Consider the following 27899-nt stretch of genomic DNA (forward strand, 5'->3'; position numbering starts at 1 on the left):
ACATGCATATAAAAAGACACACGTACACGCATGCACAGCAACAGCCCACTACTGCCACTTGGTGTAGTTTCAGCACCACTGCTGCTTGGACAGCTCCCGGGTTTCCCCATGCGGTGCGCCCAGCTCTCTGCAGCAGCAGCAGCAGCAGCTCCCTTCTCTCCTCCTTTTCATCCAGCGGCTTTTCTGTCAACACGATTCTTCTTTTGGACGTTAAGGGTAAAAAAAATATAATACAAAAAATAAAGCAAGAAACCGATGGGAAAGTCGTCCGTAAAGCGCTAATCAGAGCAGGGTTTCCCCCCTTCGCTGTCGCGGTTAAGCACAGAAATGGGAGGGAGGAGAAATAAACGCGTAATAGAGACTCAACAGCGCCAACAAACAAAGAGACTTTTTTTACCCCTGCTCGAGCTTATTTACTGAAAAAGGGGGATATTCCTGCTCTGCAGGAAGAGCTGTGTCTCCCAAAAAAAAAAAATCCTCCGAATGACTTGGAGTCAAGTACGAGGCAGAGCAGAAGGAAGGAAGAGAAGTATGCACATACACACACAAATATATATAAATATAACACTGTGTGTATTTATATATAAATACACACACACACACACACACACACACACACACACACACACACACACACACACACACACACACACACACACACATACAGAGACATAGAAGTACATGAGGATCAACATTGCGTGTGCAGATGTCTCTCACCGTGAGTGTGGCCCGTCCTCTCTCAAAGCTGCAAAGAAAATGAGGGAGATGCACAGAGAGACATTGAGTTTGTTTTAGTGGAAACAGAGAAATGCAACAGATTGACACTCTGACACACACGCACACACACGCGCGCGCGCACACATACACGCACACAAACACACACAAACACTTGTTTTCAAATAGGCTTACACGTCCAAGTTGGATCGCCTCCTTTCTTTCTTTGTTTCTTTCTCTTTTTTTTCTTTACAAAAGTGAAACCCGTCTGTCTATTTCTGGCTCACGATCAAAACTATGATGCTATTTTTAGCAGTGCAAAAAAAAAAAAAAAAGGGAAAAAAGCGTACACTCACGAGTGCATCGCTTGGGATCTTTATGTGAAGTGCATCATATCTTTTTTTTTTTTCTTTGGCTGTCTGTTTCTCCAACTCTGCTCAAGAGCGTTCCTCATCCGTTGCGCCAAAAAATAAAAAAATAAAAATAAAATAAAATAAATAAATAAAAGAAGTCAGTTTTGATCCTTTCATCGTCACTTTCCTTCCTAACAACTACACTGTGAACACATCGGCTGCATCTGATGTCTTGTCGCCCTCTTCAGAAGCTTCTGGTTCCGGTGTTACTTCAGCTCACCGAAACTCCTGACCGCCAAATCTGTCCAAGTAGTGATGGACGCGGACCGCCCGGCGCCGCCTGCAGGGGATTTTCTTTCTCTTTCTTTCCTTCTTTTTTCTTTAGTTGACGGAGCACTGTAAATTTGAGTAATTAAGCTTTGCTGACGAGAAGAGAGAGAAGGAGGGGTGGTGGTGGGGGGGAATAAATAAATAAATAAATAAATAAATAAATAAATAAATAAATAAATAAATAAAAAGCCATTTTATGTTGAAGGGCTGCGTCAGTTACTAGGCATTGACGTCACGTTTAGATTCTCTCACTTTCCAGCCCGTAAAGCCTGATTAAAGACTGCCTCTCTGCGCGCGCGCCTCTGTCCAAACTGCCATGGAAGAAGAAGAAGAAGAAGAAGAAGAAGAAGAAGAAGAAGAAGAAGAAGAAGAAGAAGAAGAAGAAGAAGAAGAAGAAGAAGAAGAAGAAGAAAAAAGGAAAGAATGAATTTTAAAACGGGCTAATGCGGCGTGGAGTCGTTGGAAACTGGATTTTATTTATTTATTATACTTTTTTTGCAGCAGGTTATCTCCAGGTAAAATCCCTCCTCTAAGGCTGGAGCATCTGGGTTTCCTCTTCTTCTCCTCCTCCTCCTCCTCCTCCTCCTCCTCCTCTTCTCTCTCTCACTTTCTCTCTCTCCCCTCCCAGCCGTTTCTCTATATATCCCAAGTGTTGGTGCTGTTTTGGTCCGGGAGAATTTATATCCCACCATCCAGTGCATTTTGGCGGGCACACACACACACACACACACACACACACACACACACACACACACACACACACACACACACACACACACACAGAAGAGCCACGGCGAGCTGAGCCAGCTGTATAGCCCACGCAGTCAGACCCTGCAGCTTTATACCCACGGATCGCAGCGCAAAGGCGGCAACAAAACAAATAAACTTCCGTCCGCCTCTTGTTCTGTCTGTCACCTTCCACACACCGACTCTGCTCTGTCCGTCTGCACTTACACACCGTGTGGACACGAACGTGATGGGACGGGGTGGGCTGTGGGTGGGGGTAAGGAGGAGGAGGGGAAGAGAGAGAGAGAGGGGGGGGGGGGGTATTAAAAGTGGCGTTTAGTATCCACTGAGTGAAAGCCTGGAAAAAAGTCGGATCTGAGAAAGGAAAAGGGCTGCGCCCGTCGCATCTGTTTGTGCTATTTTTATCCCTGCCTGTAGGCCAACTGTATATCCGTAACTGCTGGCGCGTGCGTGTATGTATGGGGACACATTCAGAGCACGTTCATGATAACAGTATGACAGACAGACAGACAGACAGACAGACAGACAGACAGACAGACAGACAGACAGACAATAACAACAAATGATAGACGTACGTGTGAACATGGTTCTTGTATTTATCGAGATGATTCTGTCGAGCATCACTGCAACCAGTTTGGAAATCCAGCAGAGGTTCCACGGTGTAGTGTGGCTAGAAAGCCACTAGATGTCGACAAAATCCGCGCAGCAGCCCTTCCTCATCCCAAACCCATCCCACCGGCGAGAAAAACCAAAGATCAAACCACATCATGCCCTCTGGACTACAGCAAGTTTCTGGTCAAAGCTTCTCCCAATCTCGATGTGACTTAATCTCACCGATGTTGCCACACTCCCAACTACTCCCCTCCTCTCCCTCCTCTGTTATTTTTGCCCAATAAGCAAAACGCCTATGTCGATGAAAAAAAGAAAAAGAAAAAAGATTCGATTCGGGTACGAAATGGGGTTTAGGCTGCGGGACGTTTCGTGCCGACCTTGTGTCAATTCGTATCCCGGGGACGTCCGGTTCCCGCTCTGACAACCGGTGATTTAAAGTCATTTCCTAAATTGCTGCTAGAAAGAAAATGTGGGTTTTATGGCTCTAATGAAAGTCATCTAGTAGCAGGAGTTCGGTACGGAGCTATTTTGGTGTAACAAAGGGTCCATCACGTTTCAGAAAAACTTAACGGCCCCCCAAAAACAAGTCAGAATCAAAAACTAAACCAGCAAGCATGGTGTCATAAAAGCGCTTCTCAGAAATTGACACAATCAAAGTAAAGAATACGTTCAACTTGATGGTTTTCTGATGATTTCTCAGGATAATTAATGGGTTGGGAATGTAACCATAATGCAAAATGAGCTGCAGTCGTTTAAGTACCTGTTGAAGACCTAACTGCAGCTTCCCAGTGTCTGAAACAGATCGTGATGTTCCCGCATGTCCAAGGAGACATCAAGTCAGAGTTGGGCTTTCACATTTTGTTCGAGCTGCGCAGAGCCAATGAAAAATTAACTTCAAACTCCTAACTTTGTTTTTTGTTTTTTTCCAAACAAACGGTGGTAACTCAAAGCGCAGCATGTATTCTGATTATTTTTAAAGTTAACATCACGAGAGAAAAAATAAATAATAGATGGTCCACACACTCTTCACCACGTTAAAACATAATAAAGTAGTAATTACAATAGATAAGCAGCACTTTTCTTTTAACAGTCATAAAACACACACACATTGGTAGCGTTGGAGTTGTTCAGCGTCTTGACCGAGGATAGTTTAACACCTGTTGAGGCTCGGTGGGGGAATCGAACCTACCATTGGGAGATGATCTGAGGTAGAGCACCCGGTGATGAAAACCGATAAAAAATAAAAATCACCCAGCTGTTGAAACCGTTTGAAAACATCGATCATCGGGACATTAAAGCGGCCACAGAGAAGAGAAAACCACGAGGTTCCCTAAGAAGAGCCGGAGGGTACGTGGTGGGAGCTGTCCTTGGTGCCGAACAGCTTGTTCAAGGACCATTCAGGTGTATTGTGTGTGTGTGTGTGTGTGTGTGTGTGTGTGTGTGTGTGTGTGTGTGTGTGCGTGCGCGCGCGCGCGCGCGTGCGTGCGTACGCGTGCGTGTGTTTCAGCGAACATCTCCATAAGGCAAACGACTTTCAATATGAACCAATCAACGTGCCTAAATGTAACCCGTTCCAATCTACAATGGAGAAAAAGAACATTGGAACGACATGCAACTGAAGAAAAAAAGTCATGACAGATGGATCTTGGATGAGGTTTCCCCCTCAGTCAATATGAATTCATTCACTAGAGGCTTCACCACAGAGTAGTCCAGTTAAAAGCAGAGGAAAGCCAACACACGGATATTACAGACAATATATATATTTTTAGCATCTACAAAAATATCCCAACAGAACACGATCTCAGTGAAGTGTTTACATCATAATCGGGTCAGAAGTCGAAGTTAGAACATCAGCGTGCAACCCCTGATGGGTCTACCGTGATCATCCCGAAGACAAACTCAAAACAAATGCAGATGTTTCGAGTAGTTCATGCTTTAACGTCACTCACATCATTTCCCCCTTTCTGCTTTACAAAAAAAAAAAAAAAAAAAAAACTGGACCAAAAACCTCCTTGGAAACGACGGGCTGATCTGTAGTTAGGGTGGAATTCCCCGCTACTCTACTCCAGATCACCAGAGTACTGACACATTAATCTTCAGATCATCCACAAAAAAAAAAAAAAAGAAAAGAAAAGAAAAGTGCGAAAATATCGACGCTTACTGCAAACTTCCCACCTACTGGCACCATAAACGAAGGCACTTACCTTTCAGATTTAGATTATTTTTTGTTTTGTTTAATTTCTATAAATAAAATGATGTTTGCAGGCTGACACCGACAGAAGCAAGGCAGAGCGGGATCGCCCCACAGTCTCTCTCTCTCTTTCTCTCTCTCTCCCTCTCTCTACCCCCCTGCGTCAGGATGTGCGTCGTCTCCCTGTTCTTTGGTAAACCGACCAAAGATTTGTGATTGCCATTTATGATTCAAGGAGCCTGCTCGAATGAGGGGTGGGTTTTTGTTTTGTTTTTTGTTGTTGTTGTTTTTTTTCCTTGGGAGGGGCGGCTACGGGGTCTGGGAGTTGAAAGGTGGCGGTGGTTGGTGGTCGGAGAAACGGAGAAAGTAGGGAAACACAAATGGAGCCCAGCGGATGGCGAGGTCCCGCCAAATCAGGGGGGGTGAGGGGGCTTTACGCATGCGGAGAGACGCACACGATTCATCTCGCATGCGGAGAGGCACACGATTCATCTCGCAATGTAGAAGCTCGGTCGTTTTCGCCGGTTTTTTTTTCTCCCTCCCTCTCTCTCTCTTTGTGTGCGTGTGTCTTTCAGACAGAGACGGAAAGCATCAATGGAGAGGGGGGAGCAGCGCGACGCAACAACTACTGCTGTCATTCATATGTATATAAAAAAAGAAGTAAAAAAAAATCAACTAAAAACTCTCGCCATATATATATATATATATGTGTGTGTGTGTGTGTGTGTGTGTGTGTGTGTGTTTTCTCTCCCGTTCCCTGTCCCTCTTTTCCAGCAGTGTGCTATTGACCTGCATTGACGTCATTGCGTTATTAGGTATCCCTTAGAAACACTGACTTTCAAAAATAGTATCAAATTAATTCAGCTGGCAAGAAGAAGTGGGGGGGGGGGTCGACTGTGGTTTTGTGGGTGGGTGTGGAATAGTTGTTTTTTTTTCTTCTTTTTCTTCTTCTTCTTACCCCCGGTCATTCCACACCATTTCCACACTGACCGGATCGGAAACACACGTGTTTATCTGTACGGCTCAGTGTTGAAGGAAATGCTGTGATTTTGCACATTGATATTAAAGTTGCTATTAATACAGATGGAATATGAGCTTGATCAATTGACAACAGACATTCAGAGGAGAAACTTCAGTAAGTGGGTCAAAGAGATCAGCACAGGTTCGTGTTCTCAGAACAGGATGGACGGATTCTGTATTAACCATCTGACTAATATTTGATAGTTTGAACAAAACATTGATCTAATTGATTGGAGGGAAGGGACATAAATGCTAAAGCAGTAGGGGTTATGTATTTCATAGCTTCATATATCAAATAAGACTTAAATTTGACTTTGTATTTTAATTCCTTGAAATTGGGCCTCTGTCTCTTTAAAAGCTCCTGCTGTTTCTGAAACTCCACTTCAGACAGTCATCACAACAGGGCTCCTCTACGTTTTTACCAGCGTTTCACTGAGAAGTAGCTCATGTAATGAGCTCAGGTGATGAGCAGCCCCACCAGGTGTTTGCTAATTGCTGCTGGCTAGTCTGAAAGAAACTGCAGCGAAAGTTGTACCGCTTTAGTAACTAAGGCAGAGCTAGGTCCACCCAGAAGTTTTGCAGTGCTGAATGGTTGCCACGGAGATTAACAGCATTTCTCAAACATGCAGTGAAAGAATAGAATAGAATAGAATAGTTCTCTATGAATCCCACAGTAGAGAAATTCACTTCTTACAGCAGCACAGTAGCAAGTATCTTCCCACTGAATATAAAATATCTAAAAATCAAATCAAACAACTATATATTAATAAAATACATACAGATTAATTAAAATTAAAAGTAAAATTAAATAGGAACCTGAAAGACTTAAAATCCTCAAAGTTTTACAACTGAAATGTCACAAAACTTGAAAAAAGTTCAGGGAGTCTTAATAATTTTACAAGTTGCTGTTTTCAGGAAGGGGAAAAATATATACATTATATGATAATCTTTGGATCCATGTCACACAAATTTAATTCAGAGCTGCTATTTCATTAAGGATACATGCAGGAAGCAACAATGTGTGACGTGGTAACATGTATTTTTAATAAAGACACAACATTTTAGTCTGAAACATATTCACACAGGTGAGCTTACCTCTTTCTATGTCTACAGTGTAGGTGTGCTTTTGTTGACAATGTATGAAAAGAAGAAGAAGAAGAAGAAGAAGAAGAAGAAGAAGAAGAAGAAGAAGAAAAAGAAGAAGAAGAAGAAGAAAAGACTGAAGGGTGGAGTATATATGTCAAAAGGGAAAGAGGCAAGAAGCAGAGCTGTGGCAAAAATACTTTTCCATTAGCACTGAATTAGGCTTCATGATTCATCCTCCATATATATACTGCTCAAAAAAAATAAAGGGAACATTTCACTTTAATTTTGTGTGTGGCTCCAAATCCAGGCCTCCATTGGTTAATAAATTTGATTTCCATTGATGATTTTTGTGTGATTTTGTTGTCAGCACATTCAACTTTGTACAGAACAAAGTATTCAATGAAAATATTTCATTCATTCAGATCTAGGATGTGTTATTTGAGTGTTCCCTTTATTTTCTTGAGCAGTGTATAAAAGTCGGTTCAAGTTGAGGGAGGTTTTCTGTCTGAACTGTGCACCGATCGCAGTTTTCTGGCCGATCGCTGATTACCAATCTTTAAAAAAAAAAAAAGTCTGACCTGCTCATTCTGATTTTGGCTGATACTAATTTTGCTTTGTTTTGTTTTTTTGTCTGAAACATCGCTAAATATAGCAAGAAAGTTGCTGAGTCGGCAGCAGTGGGGTGACTGTTGTTAACCTGGTGAGCGGGGCAAAGAGTCACACCTCTCTCACAGCTGAGTTGCCAAGGTAGAAATGATCAGCTTCATATTTGAGTACCGGCACGTCACAGATCCTCCAAAATGAAGGAAATTGGGGCCGATTCATCGGTGCACCCCTGGGAAATAAAACACTCCGCCCCGTTCAAGGACCATGAAGACCTTCTTCCTGATTGTTGTGCTGTTGTTTAACAAGATAACATCGATTTAGTGAAACAGTAAGAGACATATGAAGGTAGAGAAGTGTGTGTGGAGGGGAGGGGGGTACTCTGAAATGTGCGATCACAGGACATGCTGGAAAAAACATGGCGAAGAAATGTATCATGGGAGACGTCATCAGCACCGGTGGAAGTCACGCAGCACTTCGGAGGTCAGTGCCAAGGCTGACAACACACTTAGAGATTCAGAGAGAGATCCTGGCTGTGAAAATAAAAAACCTCCATAACCGCACGACACACAAGTCTGTCTGCTTTAGACATGATTTATTAATCCCTCGCTTTCCTCGTTTAAAACATGCAAACACAACGATACCGTCTTGTGAAACATTTGGCCTCAGGTGTGTGTGTGTGTGTTGCCTCTACTTTTTCCACTGTGATCCCAGCAGCTTTGTGCCTGTGTGTGTGTGTGTGTGTGTGTGTGTGTGTGTGTGTGTGTGTGTGTGTGTGTGTGTGTGTGTGTGTGTGTGTGTGTGTGTGTATGAGTGGTTGGCTGTTGTAGACATAATGGTCCTAATTTGTTTGACGTCTCCCTGCATTTGCCTCGTGGCTTTCCGTTCCGACTCGCAGGCTTCATCCTTCTTGAAAACAGTCAGCGTTCTGCCCTGATGTTTACTATGGGCCCACATGCTGAGGGAGGGGATCCTCGAAGAACGGCACACACAGCGATGTAGCTCCTGGTTTGGATACATTTTAGCTAGGTTAATTTGTGAATATGAAATTCCAACAACAAGTTAAATAAACAGGAATCAGATTAAGTAAAGAGGCTCCAGAAACATGAAGTCTACATTCTCACACAGTACAACTACAAACTTTGATCGTTTCAGCCCTATCTGTTTATGTGACAGGGCCGGAACGATTAATCGACTGTTCAAATAATCGTCAACTGCTTCAGTAGTTGATTAATTGTTAGCAGGAGCATACAGACAAAAAAAAGAGCCATTTGCTGAAAGAGCAACATACTCTGAGCCAAAACTGCACAAAAGACACATACATTTTGCATTTAAAAATTTAAAATAATATGTACCGTATATTCTGGACTATAGAGCGCACTCACTATAGGCCCCACCTACAAAGTTAAAAAAAAAATAAACTGGAAACGTTCATATGTTGGCCGCAGCGGGCTATAAGCCGCATGGTTCAAAGCGTGGGAAAAAAGTAGTGGCTTAGAGTTTGAAGAATACGGTAAATATGTTCGATCTAAAACTCCTCAAGTGACATAGTTTTAGATTCATACTGGTTCTAAATTTGCTAAGTAAATAAATAACATATTAAGCACCTTTTGCCATCCAGTTATTGATAATGCAAAAGATAATCAACAGATCAGCCGAACACTGAATAGATGTTAAATCAAGGTGGAAGGGTTGAACTTTTCATATGTTGATGTTAGCAGCATTATTTAGCTTCCTTCTTTAGCATCCTTTGCTACAAACGATCAAGCGTTCACTATGGAACACTATGTTGTTCGATTTTATTCAATAAAAAGTTTATCATCTTATGTATATAAAAAAAGATTGAATTATTTGTGTATGTGCATTTTTTATGCATTTCTAATCATGTATAAAAAGGTGTCAAATGAAATATTAGCAGAATGTGCTGACATAATACCCAATTAATTGATTAATCGTTAGAACAATCAATAGATTAATCGATAAATAAAACAATCGCTAGCTGTCACACAGGTGATGAGATCAGAACAAAGTAGTAGTAGGAAGGGGGATGAGCAGCGCCACACAGAGGGTAACTGACAGCGCTAAGACCCGCCTCCTGGCTCTGATTGGTTGTTTCTAGTTAGTGCTGGGAGAAGAGGGAGGAGCTCGATGTCTCACCACATACCACCCATAGCGACAGTTTTGACAAATATGTGAATGAATATTTTTCTATAAATGGTACATACTGCAGCTTTAAGGTGCATTTACTGTAGGTCATAATTACATAGGAAAAAGAGAGAGAAAAAAATTGGATCAACAATGATCAATTCTGTTTTGGGTGTGCGATGTGTATGAGGTGGACGGCTGACCAGGTTTTGTTTGAATTTCAAACCCAGATTAAGAAACCCTGCGCCCCGTCCTCCCTCCCCTCCACCTATTTATTTTTCCATCTCTCCTGCCTAAATGATGTAAATGGAAACAGTGCTATAATGCTATTTATAGACCTTCAATTCACACACACACACACGCACGCACACACACAAACGTGCATGGCCTGTGTTTGTTCTGCTTATTGCTCGTGCAGCCACACTTCCCTGAGAAGGAGGAAGGAGGTGGGTTGGGGGGGGTGAAGGGAGAGGTGGGGGCGGGGAGGAGAAGCCATTGAGAGGGACAGGAGCGACATGCGCCCCTGGGTTTTGCTTCTCCTCCTGCAGCCGCCGCTTTTCATTCACTCACCTCCAGCAGTCATTCATTCATCCTTTTCTTTCCCTCCTCCCCGACTCACTCATTCACAGAGTTTCTGCAGCAGAACCTGTGAATGGAGAAAGAAGGAGGAAGGGAGGAGGAGGAAGAGGAGGGGAAAAAAACGGGTTAAAAAGCAAAGAAGCCACCGGTTCAGCAGCAATGGCCGCCGGTTCACCGTCGGTCGTCGTCTGTGTTCAATAGACCGCATTTGCGAATCAGCGATTTAGGCTGCACGTGAACGCGCATGTTAGTGCGCGCGTGAGATGGGAAAGTGTTGCTGGGAAAGGGGATAAATATTGTTTAACCTGGCAAGTCTCGCGCGACAACACGACACACAGTGCTCCTTGGCTATGGGGGGGTTCGTCTGGATCTGGACTCTTTCCAAGAGTCGTCCTGTTGACACTCGCCTTCATTTCCAGATTACATAAAGTGGAAAGCGGCTTCATGTGAGTCGTTTTAAAGTCTCCGTCCATTTTGCAAATGAAGCGCGCGTGGTTTTGCTGCACAAGCGTGTTTGGCTTGAAAAGAACTCGTGAGTGACATTTTTTTTTTTTTTTTTTAGACTACCTTCTATTTTCGAAAGGCGGCTGTGATAAAAATAAAGCAGTTCGCCCCCCACCCCTCCCATACCTGAAACCCGTAACGCCCCTCCCAAACCGCTGCTAGTTAGACTCCAACCCGCCCTTCAGCAACACCATCGTGTGAAAATATCTGAGACGAAAACGGCAAGCGATACGGCTGTCATGTCAGTCATCTTAACGGAGTCTGTTAAGATGTCCACCAAAAATTTCCAGTTTATTCTTAAATATGTATGTCTCTGGTTTCTATTTTGGCTTCATCGGTATTTATTTTAGCTTCCCCTCAACCAGCCCAGTCCTTTTGTGCAACATCTCTCGTTTTATTATTGAACAAATCGGTTCGGAGTGCATTAGCTGCACGGAAGATTTTGGTATTTATAGCCAAACTCTGTACATCCACGGCGGTCACACGTGCAGCAGCCGCTTCCCTGCGCTCCTGCTCAAGTTGACATGTTAACACTCACTGGCTGCTATATTTAGCCCAGCCTCAGTGCTGTTACTATTCCCAGCATTGTACATGAGGGGGTGGATGGTAGGGGCTGTGTTTTTTTTTTCCTCCTCTTCTTTCTAAAAAGGGGAGAAAAAGTTTTTTTTTTTTTTTTTTCCACAACTGATTCTATTTTTTGCGCGTACATTCCGACCTGCGATCCGCCACTGGCACCGAGTTAGTTCAGGGACGCTGCAGCTAGAGCTGTCACGATTCCGTGAAGAGGAAAAGCAGAAAGAGGATGAGGCGAGCAGTGAATGGATGGAGAAACAGGCGAGCAGAAGATTATCCGCAACGCTGAGGTGTCCTTCATAAAAGTAATAATAATAATAATGATAAAAAAATTAAAAATTATATATAACATACAACGCTGGAGGGCAAAAAGACTAATCATTTACATGTCATCCATAGCCGCGTTAACTCAGTAAAACTTAGAAATGTAGGTATTGATTTCGTGCTGTGATCCACAGCAAAGTTATCTGTATTCGTTAAGCTACGCAGATTCGTTGCCATAGCAACTGACAACAATGCCACTTCATGTTTTAGGATTTAACACCAAAAAACATTCAAGAATTTTGCACACAGAACAGAACATTTAGTATGTTGTTGTAGTACGTTTTAGGCTTAATGTTTAATTAATAAATAATTGCTGTGGTAGATTAGCTACCGCTTCTACTTTACTGAATTATTTAGACGTACAAACTGTAGCTAAAAAAAACGCACATTTCATTAAAAAAAACATCTTATTGCTGTCTTACCTTTATCACCGCTAATTCTGCACAAAAATATCCGTTCATCCAAAGCCACGTCTATCCTCGGCATGTCTTTTCTACTCCGTTTAAGAATCATCAAACTGTCTCGAAGCAAAACTTTCAGCTCCGGTGTTGGTCTTCCTTTAGTTATTATCTCCTGCTTCAATTGAAAATCCACTTTAGAAAACTGTTTGACTGCAGAAATGTAGTCTTTCATGTTGACGTCGGAAGAGATTAGAAAAAAAATATATTGCTGTACTTCACTTATTTACTGTGTGGCTAGCTCCATGGCTAGCTCACTGTGTCTTACTCTGCAGTTGTGCAGTCACAATATCTGGGATCATGAGCGCCCCCTGCCATGAGGCAAGAGAACTGTCTGCCTCACCTCGAGTCTGTTTTCTGCCGTTTCTTATCGCTCCTCCGCACACAAAACATAATACACACACAGTTGGTGACAAAAAAACACTGTACATTATATACATAGGCGAAATTATGGAAAATCAGTTCATATATTAAATGTTTTTAGGAATTTTATTACCGGCGTACAGACAGGACGAACTTGCTCTCATAGAATGGCAGCCAGTGCAGTTAGCGAGAGGTTGCGCAATCCCAGGTGAGGCTCAGCTCGCTGCTGCCTCACCGGCTTCGCTTCTGAGCATTTGAATGGGAAAAGGCGAAAATCCAGCGATTTTGAAGGAAAAAATCATCAGAATTGGTTAAGCTAAGTAAAAAATAGATACTTTATAGTACAAAACACAGGGTGAAAATAGCAATATAAATGGTTTTATTATATATATATATATATATATATATATATATATATATAAAACCGGATCTTGCTTTGTATATAGCAAAGATATATACAAAGCAAGATCCGGTTGAACTTAAACGTGTTCACTTGAAGTTCTTTCAATAGAACGTGTACGTTTTGTGAAGACATCGTTTCTTCTTCTTTTTACATAAAAAAAAAAAAACTAAAAAAAAAAAAAAAAAAAAGCATTACTGAATCACAACCAGAGACAGTTCAGGATAGAGAAGACAGAGGTTCAGCACCAAGGACAGCTCCAGCCCGGATAGGAACCAGAGGCGACCCTAGTGCCGGAGTCTGGAGGTCAATAGCCACACCTAAAAAAAAAAAAAACTGTCACCTCCCCAACCCACTTACATGGAGATTTTGAAGCATAAATTTACAAGAGTGAAGGACGAACCTATAGGTTGCTTTATTTGATCATCTTTCCAAAAAAAAAAAAGTTTTTGTTTGAATATAATTAGCCTCCATTACATTTTGTAATTAGCTTCCATTACAAAATGCTTATAGCCAGGATTTAGACACGTTTTCACCATTTCTGTGTTCGCCAAACACTTCCGATGCCTTTTCCGATGTGTGGTGTAGAAATGACGTATTACACCATACCGATAGTGGGCATAATACGTGTGTGTCACACCATACTACACTATTCTACAAGCCAAGATTATTGGGAATTTTGGCATTCCCAAGATCTAAAAGTACAAACAATACTCAGAAATACAGTCCAAGAAGAGTAAGAAAGTGAGAAAAGTAGCTTGAACTTGAACAACAGGATTGCTACACTGAGTGTGTCCATGAAGAATGGTATGAGGGAACTCTCAACACCACACCATCACAACACATAGTTCCGATGTCAATGCCGCACTACACCTCTTGTCCTTTTGCACCACTGGAGGCATTTCTGAAAGCTCACAAGCTTTGCAGGATATTGGAAGTGTCTACTTGTGATTCATGAACGGCCAGAGGCAGCTAAGAAAAGGATCATCTTCGAAGATTTATGACGGAAATGTGTTTGAAAGAGGCTAGTGACAGCGTGTTTGCTGTTACAGCCTCAACGATGCCAGGAAAGGCAGCAACGGCCCAGCTTCAACTTCCTGGTGGATGGGTGACCAGCTACCTATCAAAACCCATACCACAACCACAGCAGATCACTGTAACATGCCAGTAGCTCACACTGGATCGCACTGAAATATGTCAAGACAGAATAGATCAATGGACTTTGGTTCTTTCGTTGTTCTGCTAGAAAATGGAAAAGATTTTATGTATCGCCTTCATCCCCAAAGTGCATTTAGACCACTGAGATCCTGAAATGTCTTTATGGCTTGTGGTTTTGGTGTACTACCTCAACGTTATTAGTGACCCTTATCTGGCCAACTGAAATGTTCTATAGTTGCTCCTGTCTGGCATTCTGAATAATGCCAGACAGTATTACTTAAAATATTAATGGCAACAACACATTTTGATTCACTAGCAATAGTAGTAATTTATTGCTATCTGTGTTGGTACAAGACTTATGTCAAGGTGTTCCAGTAGACCTTAGCAGAGTTCTCAAAAACTTTGATGGTTTAGGAAGGAAAGTAAGACTGTGTTACGATAAACATTTTGGCTAGGAGTCTTTAGTAAGTCCAATAAACTGGAGTTGGTTGAAGAAGAAATGCACCAAACTAAAGTATTGAACTCCCTTTCATCATTATGTATTGGTGTGACTGGGATGGAATTTTACCAGAGACCATCTTACATGAACTATATATAACTATATAAAATCACTGCAAGTCTTCATTTCGTCCTTCCTGGCATGTCAGCTGTAGTCATAAAAGCATTATTGCCACACCACCCCAAGTTGCCAAGATCCCCATCTGGTCAACCCTTTGAACACCTTGTGGAAGCAACCCCTGTTCTCCATCATCTGCAGAATCTAGTTGGAAACATCATACAAGCTGGTTTATTATGTTAGGGCGTGCTTCTTTTCGCAAATCCCAAAGTCAACACTTCTTGTTTGCTATTCGAAGACTGCCGGCTATCCCCCGGTTATTGTAAAACAAAGTCCTGCCACGCAGCGTCACTAGAGACAACAAGTGGACGTCATCTCACGCAGTCACTAAAACAGACGTGCAAAAGCAACCCCATTATTCCGCAGCGGTTTCTGAGGCCAGAAGTGTGTGGGTACAATATTAAGTCATAGTTTTACCACCATAAACAGCAACACCCTCCCAAAGGTCGCTGATACAGAGAGGAAATCCGTCGAGTTCCACCAAGTGCTTCAGGACTATTGATTTACCTTCACTTTCCACTCTCACAGGGGCTGGTACAGTCGCTCATTCCATCTCCCTCCCTCTCTCTGAGGGTCGTCGTCTCTGCTGCTCTCGCAGCTGCCGCCCACTCCTCTTCCACCACTTGATTATTTTCAGCTCAGCTCTGGTGTGTACGCGCGTGCTCATACAAACGCACGTGCTAGGCAGCTTGGTGCCTGGCTGGCTGGTTTGGGAAATACCTGGTCACGATCTACCAGCGAGGGGTTTTTGTTGCAGTGTCGTGGCTCCCCCTACCGTTCAGAAATTAACACTTCAGCTTAAAGGCGTCGTGAAGCGCCTGGCGTTGCCAACAACTGTGCAGCAGCAGAGAAAGAAAGAAAAATATGCGATATATTATTTAACTTAATAGCTATAGCACTTTATTGTAAAAACAAAACAAAAAAAGAGGCGCATTTGAATATGATCAGAAAAACACAAATTATCGCCATATTTAAAAAGATTCTGGAAAACAGATCAATGCATTTATCTAGTTAATTTCTACTGCTTTGCCATAAAGTGGGATGCTGATTTCTTAAAATTCTATAAGAAATTTTAGACTGCCTATCTTCGGCATTGTGAATTTTAAATACCAGATACCTCTACCCACCCCAGTAATAGAACGAGACAAAAATACATCACGGTCGCTTTAAATGACGAGTTCAGTCGGTTTAAAAATAGATCCGGACGCGTTGAGAGGAAAGCCCTAGTCCGGAGCGCCCTCTGGAGGGGATACTCTGCCAATGCACGAAACACCGAGAGAGGCCCGAAATATATTCGAGTAATTATTTAACTTCTTAACCATCATGTGGGCCAGAACAGGATATATTCTACCAAGTTATTACATTAAAAAAAAGTAAGACTTCGTCATTCATCAAAAAGACAATTAGCAACAGACTAACTTTCCCATATGAAACTCATCTTTCCAGCATAAAACCCATTGCCTCTCGGTTTTAGGCTGCCGAGAGAACGACTTGGCGCTCCCCTCCTCCCCGAAGCATCCGCCCACACAACCCCAACACACGTGTCTATGCATGAAGACCTGTTGCGCCCACAGAGCTTTCCATTTCGGCTCCACCTTTTGAAACTCCAGCTTCTTTCTTCCTTCATTCCTGCTGTTGCAAAGGATACCATCAATCAATGTATTTTTTTCAGCTAATAAATGTACACTAAAAATTAAAAAGTACAGCTATGTATAGACGTCCATCATAGTGTTGTGAAAAATATAAAGGTCTTGAAAATCAAGTTGGAGAAAAAAAATAAAATAAAAATCACCTGATTCTGCTTTGAGTTGATGACATTACAAGAGGGCAAGAATTATGCTCATTAGTAAACATGACAAAACAAGAGACTGGACAGATGGGTTCTACATTTTAGAGCCAGAATTGAAAATTGATGAGCTCCAGGACATTATGGATGAGGCTGAAGCAAAATCTGACACTGATTTTTTTTTTTTTTTAATTAAATGGTCCAAATCCATTTATACTCCCGACTGCATTTCTTTCATTCAATTAGTTTCCATCTATATTCACCACATCCAAACTGAGTTATTCTGTTGAATTGCCACAATGACATGATTAGCAAGTACAGCTAACTACCTGACCAGACCAGGGCTTTAAAATACTCTGAGACGTGCAGGCTTCTTTCACAATTAAATGGACCAATGATTGTAATTCCATTTAAGTTTATGATAAAAATCCAATGAAACAGCATCATTGATTTATACAAAGAAGCAGTCAGCCAATTGTAATTAAGCTCTTAAAAACAACAACAACAAAAAAAAAAACAGAAACATGGTTAAATAAAAAGTTAGAAATGGATAAATTCATTGACATGCTGCGAAACAAGATCATCTCTTCTCACCAGTATGTGACAAAAATATTTAGGTACAACTTGACAGTCTTTTGTTTGACAAAAATACACAAAATGTTTTAAAATTTCGGTGGGCGGGAGGGAGGGATGGAGAGAGGGAAAAGAAAAAATCCACACACACATCTAGATTTACTATTACCTTGGCCAAGAGAAATACAGCTACTACACGTTGTCATGGCAAGTAGAAAAGGTGGAGCCAGGACCTCAGATAGAAATAAGAGTAAAATAAAAAGGAAACTATAGTGTTAAAAAAAAATTAAAAACTCAAACGGGAAAAAAAAAAAAAAAAAAAAAAAAAAGAAGTATAGGTAGGTGACAAATTGTCCATTTTGGTGAGGGTGAGATCCTGATGTGATGCAGTTCCAGGAGCAAAGTGTTGTGCGTCTCAGTAGATCCGGCCTCGGCTCCTGCTGCCTCTCGCCCAGAAGCCTCGTCCTCGTCCGCCCCGGTAGCCGCCGCGCTGTTCTGCATCGACACGGCGCCAAAAAGAGCTTAGTAAGAACACAGCAGACTCACAGAGGAGAGTGAACGTTAGGCTGTAGAGTGTGCAGACGTGTTCTCCAGGGAGCAAAACTTTAAATCAGGACTAAATGTAACGCTAGTCCTTAGAAAATGCCTGAAATAAACATGGAGTGAATGATTGTGGACTGGAACGTTGTGGTCGATTGTGGTGAACTCCCAGCTGAACGTCTTACGGTTGTCTTCTTGCCAGGCTTTTGTAATATTTGGTGAGACAAACTGAACCGACTTTTTATGGCCTTTTCTGACCAACGGTGGCTGCATTTGCCTTACAAATGTGCGCAAAACTTTTGGAATTGGTGATATTTTGAGCCAGATTGGAAATGACCCGAGTTTCTCAAAGTACTCTTCAAAGAGTGAACAAATGCAGTGAAAACGTGAATAGTTGTGGAAAACCGTGAAAAGAAATGTGTGCCACCAGACGCTCCTCACCGTAGGTGAAATTGCCAATAGAGGCGCTGTACTTGCCGCTGGGCGGGTTGTAAATCTGTCTGGCGTCCCGTCGTGGCAGAGGCGTGATCTGTTTTTTTGTGCTAGCGCCAGATCCCATTTCCTCGCCTGACGGACGTTTAGGCCTGCGAACACAAAGAAAACACAAAAAAGAAGCTGCAACGGACATCGTTCAAGCGTAACGTGAATGTCTTCTGGCATTGAGATGACTGGCTCACGCTGCTGCCTCTGGCTTCTGGACAGGTTTCCAGGATAAGGTCACTGTGCTCTTGTACGACGGAGGGTTGTGGAAAAGATCCTGAAAAGAAAACAAAGACTTTCCTTCAACTCGGTCGAGGAAATTAAGGTAGTTTACCTTCAGACTGCTGAGTTACTCGTCGTTTTTAAAGTTTGGAGAGAATCTGAATGAATTAATTCCCAGTTTGTATGATAACTAGTTTCTTTCTTTAACAGTAAACCCACAGCATTTAGTTTTTTTTAGTTTTTTTTTCAGGGTTACTGTGGACTTCACCAACTCAAATTCAAGACTTTTTAAGACATTTTAAAAATAATTATGAATGGAATTTAAGCCCTATATTTTCACATAAAAGTACGAAATTTGTCCAGCCAACTGGTGAAAAATTTGAACTTTCTCAAGATAAATGCAAAACATCTAGCTAGCTAGGGCATGCTAACAGCTAGTTAGCGGTAGCCTAAACTGCCTCGAGTCAGAATGTATTGAAGGTGTCTGAATGCAACTCAGAAACACATGATAGAAAAAAAAATGCATGACAGAAAAACCCATGAGGAAAAAAATATATATATGATATATTAAATTATTACATAGGACAAAACACAATTTAAGACCTGCAACAAAGTATCTAAGGCCAACTTACTCTTTATTAAAGACATTTGAAGGCCTTAATTTTAGATGCATAAATTTAAGACTTTTTAAGGATGCAGACATCCTGATATTAAAACACATCATTGAGTCTGGCTTTGATGACCCAATTATCCCTTTAGCTACGATCCACAGCAGCATGCCATTATTTATCCTTTGTCCAACTTTGTGTAAGTTTTGCACCATTTCATTTCTTTCCTTTTTTTCCTTCCATATCAATGATGTCAGAGCAAACACCTGCTGTTCCTAAATTTGGCCTAGGAAGTTTTTTATCCCAAAAATTAAACATGTAAAGAAGCAAAAAAAAAAAAAAAAAATTCACCTTAGCTCAACTGAGCATGGCTCTATTTTAATTCGCATCCTTGATATACTAATGATTTTAGCTGCAATTGTAGAAGCATCTTTACATGAAACCGAGTATCATGTTTGACCAGTAACTTCAAACATTAGAAAAATGTTGGAAATAAATAAATAAATCCCATAAAAAAATTTAATCTCTCAAGAGGAATTTGCATTAAGCAGTGATTCTGTCCGCTCCGTTTCTCAAGCCCTTACCTTGATGAGAACGTTGATGTTGTTTGTGATCTTGAGAGCCACCACTTTGATTTTGTTCTGGTGGAATTAAAAGTAACGTTTTAGTCACGAGGATATTTTACAGCCGACTCGCTCATGCCGTTTTCTAAATGTAGATTTGAAAAATGAGACGGTAACCTCTTCTGTCTTCAGAGCATCTCCCGTCTTCCCCTGCAGCGCCATCCGCAACTGCCTGATGTAAACCTGCAGACCTCTGGCAAAATACTGTAGCCTGTTGCAAACAAACAACAAAACAAAGGCAAATCCAAATGAAGACTCTGTTTAGGCAGAACGACTAATCTAACCTTCTGTGCACGACGGACATCTGCAGGAGTTTTCCCGCAGGATCCAGTGTCACAGCCTCACCTGATCTTGAAGTCTTTGAGGCGCTCGGCATCAACTTTGTCCACTAGAAAGTCTGGCAGCTTCTTGCCCAGCTGGTGGAAGCTGAAGAGGAGACACTCCACGTAGCTGAACTGCAGCTTGGGCTCCTCGCTGGCAGAGTTTTCGCCGTTCTCAACCTCGTCAGGCGGCAGAGGCATGAACTCCTGACGAACACAAGCAATCAGCGAAAAGGTGCTTCAGGGAACTGTGCTGAATGGTTTATATAACTTTTTTTTAAGTAACTCTCATTACTGAGGATTTATATTGATTTATTTTTTCTTTTGCGCTGATTGGCCAATGACCAAAACAACAAACAAAAAAAAAGATCACCGAAATGTGATCAAAAAAATGATACCATTTTCAAAACATTTTTTAAGTTAACAACCAACTGACTGTGGAGTTTTCTCCTCAACTTTTTCTGTTACTATTTTGTGAACTAGCGTGAGGGTCACCAGGCAGCTGGCGTAAAAAAAACTATCAATGCCACATCAGTTTGAAAGGCTTATAAACATGAAAACGAAGGACGTTATGTCGACAACTTTGGTATGTTTTAGTTTTATAAACAGCATATTTCCTGTTAGTTGTAGTTTTTCCTCATTAATTACAGTTTTTAGTTATTTCTTTTAATGTTCTCAATTTCTCTTTTTACGTCATTAGTTTTAGTCAACTATAATAATTTTGCTAATTAGGTGAGGGATTTTTTTTGTTCCCCTTCAGACAAAATCTGAGAAATGAATAATCTGAGCGTCACATATGTTTCTAACCTCTCATAATATAAACGGCAGTATAATAACTCTCACCACCAGCTTGGTAAACAACGTGTTGAGGTTGGCCTCCAGCTTCTCCATGTCTCCGCAGAACGGACTCATCTCAGCCAGCAGCTTCAGCACCTGCCGACACACACACACACACACACATCTTTACCCTCGCTAAAATATGCATCGTTAATGAGAACCGGCGCTGCGTGGCGCAGGCTTAACGACCCGTTAACACCAAGCAGTTGGCCGCCGCCTCCGACAGGTGGCTGCCACGCTGACTTTGTTTACCGCCACAAACAAACGCTCAGCAAATGTCAACGTCCTCGCAGCAGAGTTCACATTGAAACGCTGAGTCAGCCTGAAGCCGCCCGGGTCAGGAAGCTGAGTTTTTCTTTTTTTTTTTTTTAGGGATCGGGGGAGGTTGTGGAAACATGCACTACAGGTTATTCTGAGCAGAGCCGACCACTCCAGATCAGCTCCGGCTGATGGAGTTTCACGTTTTTCGCTCACTGTGCTTGAATATGCGCCTGTGTTGGTTGCATTTTAGCTCCTAAAGCCGACATTGTGCAGAATATTACAGACTGAAGCTGTTTGCTTCCAGTTACTGGATGATTTCAGGTCATGTTCCTGCAATAAACCTGCTAAACCGGGAACTCACCGTTTGAACCATTTATTTTCATGTAGGACTGGAACGATCATTCGGATGAATTGATTATTGAAATAATCGTCAACTAATTTAGCAATTTTATTGCTGGTTAACTGGAGAATACAGACTGAAAAAAAAAGAAAGAAAGAAAAATATTTGATGAAAGAACACCATCTGCAGAACCGTAATGAAGCCAAAACTCTATGAGAAATATATGAATTTAACAACTAAGACAAAAAAAAAGAAATAATAAAAAATACCTTCTTTGTCTGTAAATGTGTTCAACCCAGATTTTCTCAAAAGGCTGTTTTGGCGTCACCTGATTCAAATTCGGCTAAAAACTAAATCTCCTATTAATCACGTTTTGCTATACAATTATTAATCACTCAACGATGCAGTATTGTATATTTTTTAACCACATAGTGCCATTGATAGCACAATCCAGTAACTGTTAACTACAGATTTTATTTAAAAAAAATGCTATATAACAACTTTATAATGCTTTATTTGAAGTATGACTTAAAATAATTTTGATTAATTTAACAACTTGAAATTGGGCCTCTGTCTCTTTCTGAAGCTCCGCCTTCAGGAAGTCGTCACAACATGGCTCCTCTATTAACCCTTTAACAACGTTTCTACTGGTGCTTCACTGGCTCACTGTTAGTGGAAGTTTAAGCATCAACTTATTTTAATAGTTTGCAAAACTTGAAGAAAAACATTCGCCTCCTTTTGCAACAGCAGTTACATTCATGCGAGACTCTGTGTTTCCTACTGGAGTTTAGGAAGGATTTACACTCCTCCATTTTCAAGGTCACAAAGGTCTTTGCCTTGAAACTTACCTTTTCAATTTTCTGTTTTTATTTTATACCTCTCCTATGCTTAAGGTTCTTTTAATAAGAGCTAGAGATGATTATTCATCGTGTGAGTTGTATTTTGTAGTACTTTAGTAAAGGTTGTCATGACATGAGGATGTCATCCCAGCCCGGGCCCAGAAATAAGTGATCAGGGGTTAAAACCAGAAGAGGAACCCACCTCCAGCTGGATGTCCAGTTCTGCTACGGGACTCGTCAGAGTGCTGAGGTTAGGCAGCACATGTTCGCAGAAATAAGTCACAAATCGGGTGGAATGGACATTTTTCTGAAAAATAAAGATGACCGTGACATATTTACACTTACATTTAAATGAACTCACTTCAGGGTTTGTACATTTTCCCCCACAGTAAAATTCAAGCACTCTTCAAGCATTTTCAAGGTAAGTTTTCAAACTTTTCCAGCACTACACTTTAAAAAATTGTTCTTGTCAAGTTTTCTGGAATTTAGCAAATAGAAATTATTTTAGTAATTATAACTGACCTAAAACAAGAAAAGTTTAGTCTGATTTAACTTCAGACCGAGGAAAAAGAAAGGTTGTCTTTTTATTAGGTGAATAAAAATATCTGGTTTCAACTGTAAATAATGTTTTCTAAATTTAGGCTTTTAGTCAAATGTTAGATTGAACTTTATTATCGAATTGTGCATTCACAATATCAAGCACTTTCAGTTACTTTACACAGAAATCAAGCACTTTCCAAACTTTGAAAGCACCTAAATGAAATCCAACATATAGTGTCAGCTACACGTTCAGACATTAGGTGGCGCTACTTACAGAGAACAAGGGGAGAGCCTGGCGGGTGCACTGCAGCAGCCGGTCCACGGCGTCGGGGTCTGCTGGATTGAGGGCCTGCTCCAGGTCGGCCTGCTCCACCACCAGCTCCACCAGCTGCTGCCGCCCGTTTACCGACTGCAGCACGCGCAGCGCGGACACCACACGCATCAGGAGCACAAACTCCTCCCCTGTGACGTCCTCCAGCACCTGAGAGGACAGCGGGGAGGTGAGCGCTTCCTCATCAGATAGTGTCGTCGAGTCAAGCACCTTTTCTAAATAGATCAAACTTAAAGGGGCGGTACTATGTGTGTTTCCAGGCACGATGTGCCATTTTAGAGCACAATCAAGTAACTATGTTAACTTCAGTTATAAAAATGCAATGACTTAAAAAGAGATTGGATTAAATAATTTTTCGCCTTGAAATTTTCTGTCTCTAAAAACTCCTGCTCTTTCTGAAGCTCCGCCTCCAGGAAGTCATCACAACATGGCTCCTCTATCAACCTTTTAATGTTTTTACCAGAGTTTCACTGTCAAGTAGCTCATAAAAAGCTCAGCAGTTGCCAGGTGTTTGCTAAATGCTGCTGGCTAGTCTGAAGGAGTCGCCAGAGAGAGATGCTCTATGTTGAGGAGTCTCGTCTGGAAGGCGGGGCTAGGTCCAATCAGGCATGTTTTTTTTAAGCTGAGTGGTTGCCATGGAGATTTAAAGGATTTCGCAAACATGCATGAAAGAATCAAAGCAACACTCCAGGTATGTTTATGATAAATGAATAACATAACATGATGCAAAGCTCAAAAAGTTGATTTTACATGATACCGCCTCTTTAAATAACGCATCACCAGTGTCAGTTTCATTACTCTCTTTAGTGTTTACTTAGGGATCAATGACACTCTTAATAAAAAAAACATACCAGCAGAGTTGTTTAGTAACCAGTTACATTTACTTCAGCAACTGTTTAGAAAAAAAATTACTTTTAGAATTATTAGGAGAACTACGCTGTACTTTTTATTTTTACTTGATTAATTTTTCAAATTGAAAGGAACTGATTTGGAAAAAATGCTTTTTCTGCCTTATTTTGTTAGTTTGTAATTATGTCATTTATATTAATCATTTTCATTTTGACCTTTAAAACTCAAATTTCCACATAGCTTGTTATTTTGGCCTGTCTGATAATGTTATTATTAAATATTAAATGACCGATGTTCTTGTACGGCTTCTTTTTACTTTTACTAGAGTAAAAGCATGTTCAAGTATTGCTACTCTTACTTGAGTATAATTTTTGATTACTCTATCCTCCTCTAGATGCCAGTCTATCGTGTCATATGTTGAGCTTTCTCCGTTAGCGTTAGCCAAAAATAAAAAGAGCGACCGAAGCTAACCGGTTTCCCTCTGAACACAAACCTTCTTGGTCTCAGTGAAGACGTAATCCTCCACCTCCTTCGTCATGACGTCCTCGGGTAAGGTCTTCAGCTTGGTGGCCAGGAACTTGATGGCTCTTTCTCGCACGATGTCATCGCCCTGCAGGATCTGTGAAAACAGACCGCCGAGGGTACCTGGACCACCGGAAACAAAAAAAAAAAATTAAAAAGAAAACAGAATGCTTTAAGAGATTCTTATAAACAAAACCAAACGCCTTCCCACCAGATTCTATGATCCACAACATGCAAACACACAAACAAACCCTTACCTTTAGCATCCATTTTGAAGATTGACATCAGCGCCGCGTTCACTTGGTTGAACTCTGCATTATCATCTAGAATGATAGCAGATATGATTATTAGGACTACTTATTAGCCCTAATAAAAAAAATAATAAACCTGATCCACATAACTCATTACCTGTCTGAAGGAGCTGGGTCAGAATGTCAGCCACTCTGAAAATGTTTTCTCCAGTCGCGAACCGGGGCAGCTCCTTAATGGCTTGTCGTCGAATCTGGATAAAGATGGGTGGAGCTTATTTTCAAATCATGGCATCACACCTGAAAAATACGGCTAAGGATTTTCTGTCAAAACAGCTAATTAAATTAGACAAAGTGCCGTGGCAACGGCTAACACTAGGACCTAATAATGAACCGGCTGCACAAAGGTTTGAAAGCATTTTAGAGAACTTATATTTCATAGTACTTCTAATGAGAATCACATCTAAATAACTAAATACATTTTAAAGACAACATTACTACAAGGTCATATTTAATAAAGGCTTGTTTAGCAGATTAAAAGCACCTTTTGAAGGAAAACAAAACCCAGATGTAGGAATGGCTGCGTTTCTTTTTTGTACTCACAGACACATCCTCATCCTCACAGAGATCAAGCTGAGCGTTTATGGCTGCATCAGCCAACTCTGGAAAGCTGCTGAAGAACTTGGGGATAAACTGAGCAGCCAGTCGCTTCTCTTTGGGACCTCCCCTCACGCCGTCCAGGATCGCTTGGTATGCATCTTTGTGCTGCAGAATAAAATGCACAAGTTAATGCGGCTGGTGAAACAAAAAAAAACGACAATGTACATGATACACCATGGCTGCAGTTTGTGGTTCAAAAACAGCTTTTCAATAACCTATTGTATGTTGCAGCTTTGATTATTCTTAATGGATAAAATGATAGATACATACACCAAAAAATAAAAAAATATATGTTGTAAATATTTCTTTTCTATTCTGGTTGACAATGCAGAATTTTATTGATAAATAAGACTAATAAATGAGCACATGGGACATATGGAATAAAAAAAAAGAAAAAGGGAAATAATTCTTAGTTTAATTTAAAGATTTAGGAGAATGTTTTTCGTTGAAGAAATAATGCAACCGGAACTTCAAACTGTTCTGTTGCAGAGTAATATTTGTTGCTGTATTTAAATGGTAACTTTTAAATACAGCAAAATGTTACCATTTAACATTTTGCTGTATTTTTTTTAGAAAAATTTGACGTGGCTTTTTTTTTCTCTCTCTCAATAAATTTACTTTTATTTGGAAATTAAGCACTATTCTAACCACAACAACAACAAAACATTCAGACAACATAAGGATTTTGGGTCAAAACCTCTAGCAAGTTTGAATATAACGCTTTAGCACCACAATACCTTAAAGATCTGTTATTGCTGTACCAACCGTCTAGACCCCTCAGATCTTCTGGTTCTGGTCTGCTTTGCATACCCAGAACCAGAACCAAACGAGGAGAAGCAGCATTCAGTTTCTATGCACCACGGATTTGGAACAAACTTCCAGAAAACTGTAAAACAGCTGAAACACTGGGTGCCTTTAAATCTCAACTTAAAACCCACCTGTTTAGAGTTGCTTATGGTTAAATTAGGATTAGAGTGTGGGTTTTGATGTCTTCAATGTATTTGATGTTTTTTTTTATGTTTTTATCTTTTCTTTTTATCTTTTTATTACTTTCTTTTTATTTCTCTTTCTCACTGTTTGCGTCACATGCTGTTTTTATTTTAATTATGTAAAGCACTTTGAAATGCCTTGATGTTGAAATGTGCTATGCAAATGAAATTTGATTTGATAAAATGAAGGACACAGTTACTGTTATTTTAATCTACATACTCCATCTTATTTACGAATTATTTCAATGCTCTTTCAGAAGAAAAGTTATTTTCCCCCCCACCGATATAAGCGAGATAAAAATATTTCCATAAGACTCCACAAACTAACAGGACAAAAGTTTGCATCCCCGATCCAAATTAATCAAACGTGACTCCGGTAAAACTATTTATTGAAATTAAGTCTCGCAAATTCAAGATCTTTAGGTCTGAATGAAAATATGGTGGTAAAACGCTTGGGAAATATTCATGGTGATGAATTTCGAGAGTTCTTTGCCCAGTTTACGGCTAGGGTCATTCACATTAGCCTGGTCACTACTATAGCTAGCTGCAGCTAACAGAGTGCACACACCGTGTCAATTAATCAACTAAATCCAAGCAAAGCGCCCGCGCTGTGGACAATGAAATGAAACTCAAAACACAGCCGTGTTCAAAACTGAGCGGGCTGTCTCTTCCTCACCTGGCTGAGGTTTTCTTTAGCATCAGCAAGGATCCCGTAGTTCCGATAAAGCTCCTCGATTGTGACCGCCATCAGCGTGTGTCCCAGTCCCTACCGTTCTCAGAGAAGACCGCTGATGAAACCACGGGAGAGAAAAAGAAACGATAATACCTCGCGGGGTGGTTGTAGCTCAGTTTTGGAGGACCTACGCAACCACGAACGCCGCAATGTCAGATACTATCGTGGAAGCAACAGAAGTGCGAGGATGAAATTTCGAGAAAATCGTGAATGAACTCCCCCCGTCCGAACGTCCGTTTTCCCGCAATGTTCTCTCTGGCTTAATGGCTGCTACAATGCTACGGAAGACGAGGCGGTGCGCACGCGCCACTCTTGCGCGAACATACGAGTTGAGAGCACGTGATACACAGGAACGGAAACTATGTCATCGCGTCCGCCATTTTATGAGTGGCAAATTCGCCTTGTATATTGGTCAATTTTAAACTCGGATAATTCGGGAAATACAACCAAAAGCACAAACACAACGCAGAATATATATATATATATATATATATATATATATATATATATATATATATATATATATATATATATATATATATATATAATTTTGTTTAAGTTATAAAACAAAATTAATTGGTTTTGTCCCAAAAGACTGGTGTGACTGTGAAACCAGTGTTTCAGATGCAAAATGTTTTAGTGATGTCAACCCTGTTTGATATGATTAGTGGGAAACTAAGAAGTTTCCAATCACTGACTGTGTTATTTTAATGCTTATTTGAGTCAATATTTAAATATTTGAAGGACATTGTAAGTAGTTTAGCATGTAAAGAGTGTTGGGAATATGGAGCCTTGGCCTAAAATGCCACAGGCAGCAGATAT

General features: G+C 40.9%; 1 protein-coding gene across 2 annotated transcripts; it reads right to left on the minus strand.

Moving 5' to 3' along the window:
* Nucleotides 1–16960: 16960 nt before the first annotated feature.
* On the minus strand, nucleotides 16961–27373 carry api5 (apoptosis inhibitor 5). 2 transcript variants are annotated; one of them, XM_015013549.2, is made up of 14 exons: nucleotides 27021–27373; nucleotides 25299–25460; nucleotides 24856–24949; nucleotides 24705–24770; nucleotides 24419–24570; nucleotides 23020–23226; nucleotides 22408–22512; nucleotides 20772–20861; nucleotides 19954–20135; nucleotides 19726–19819; nucleotides 19570–19626; nucleotides 18353–18432; nucleotides 18153–18259; nucleotides 16961–17630 (listed from the first exon to the last, which is right to left on the minus strand). In XM_015013549.2, exons 1-14 carry the CDS (start codon nucleotides 27090–27092, stop codon nucleotides 17551–17553), a joined length of 1548 nt encoding a protein of 515 aa, XP_014869035.1. In that variant the 5' UTR covers nucleotides 27093–27373; the 3' UTR covers nucleotides 16961–17550. The 2 variants fall into 2 exon arrangements, with proteins under 2 accessions (XP_014869035.1, XP_014869034.1); XM_015013548.2 differs by having other exon boundaries at nucleotides 18117–18259; nucleotides 27021–27370.
* Between the last annotated feature and the right edge of the window lie 526 nt (nucleotides 27374–27899).

This window comes from Poecilia mexicana, unplaced genomic scaffold, assembly GCF_051168715.1.
Source record: "Poecilia mexicana isolate PSO_F unplaced genomic scaffold, ASM5116871v1 scaffold_6, whole genome shotgun sequence".
NCBI classification, from domain to species: Eukaryota; Metazoa; Chordata; class Actinopteri; order Cyprinodontiformes; family Poeciliidae; genus Poecilia; species Poecilia mexicana.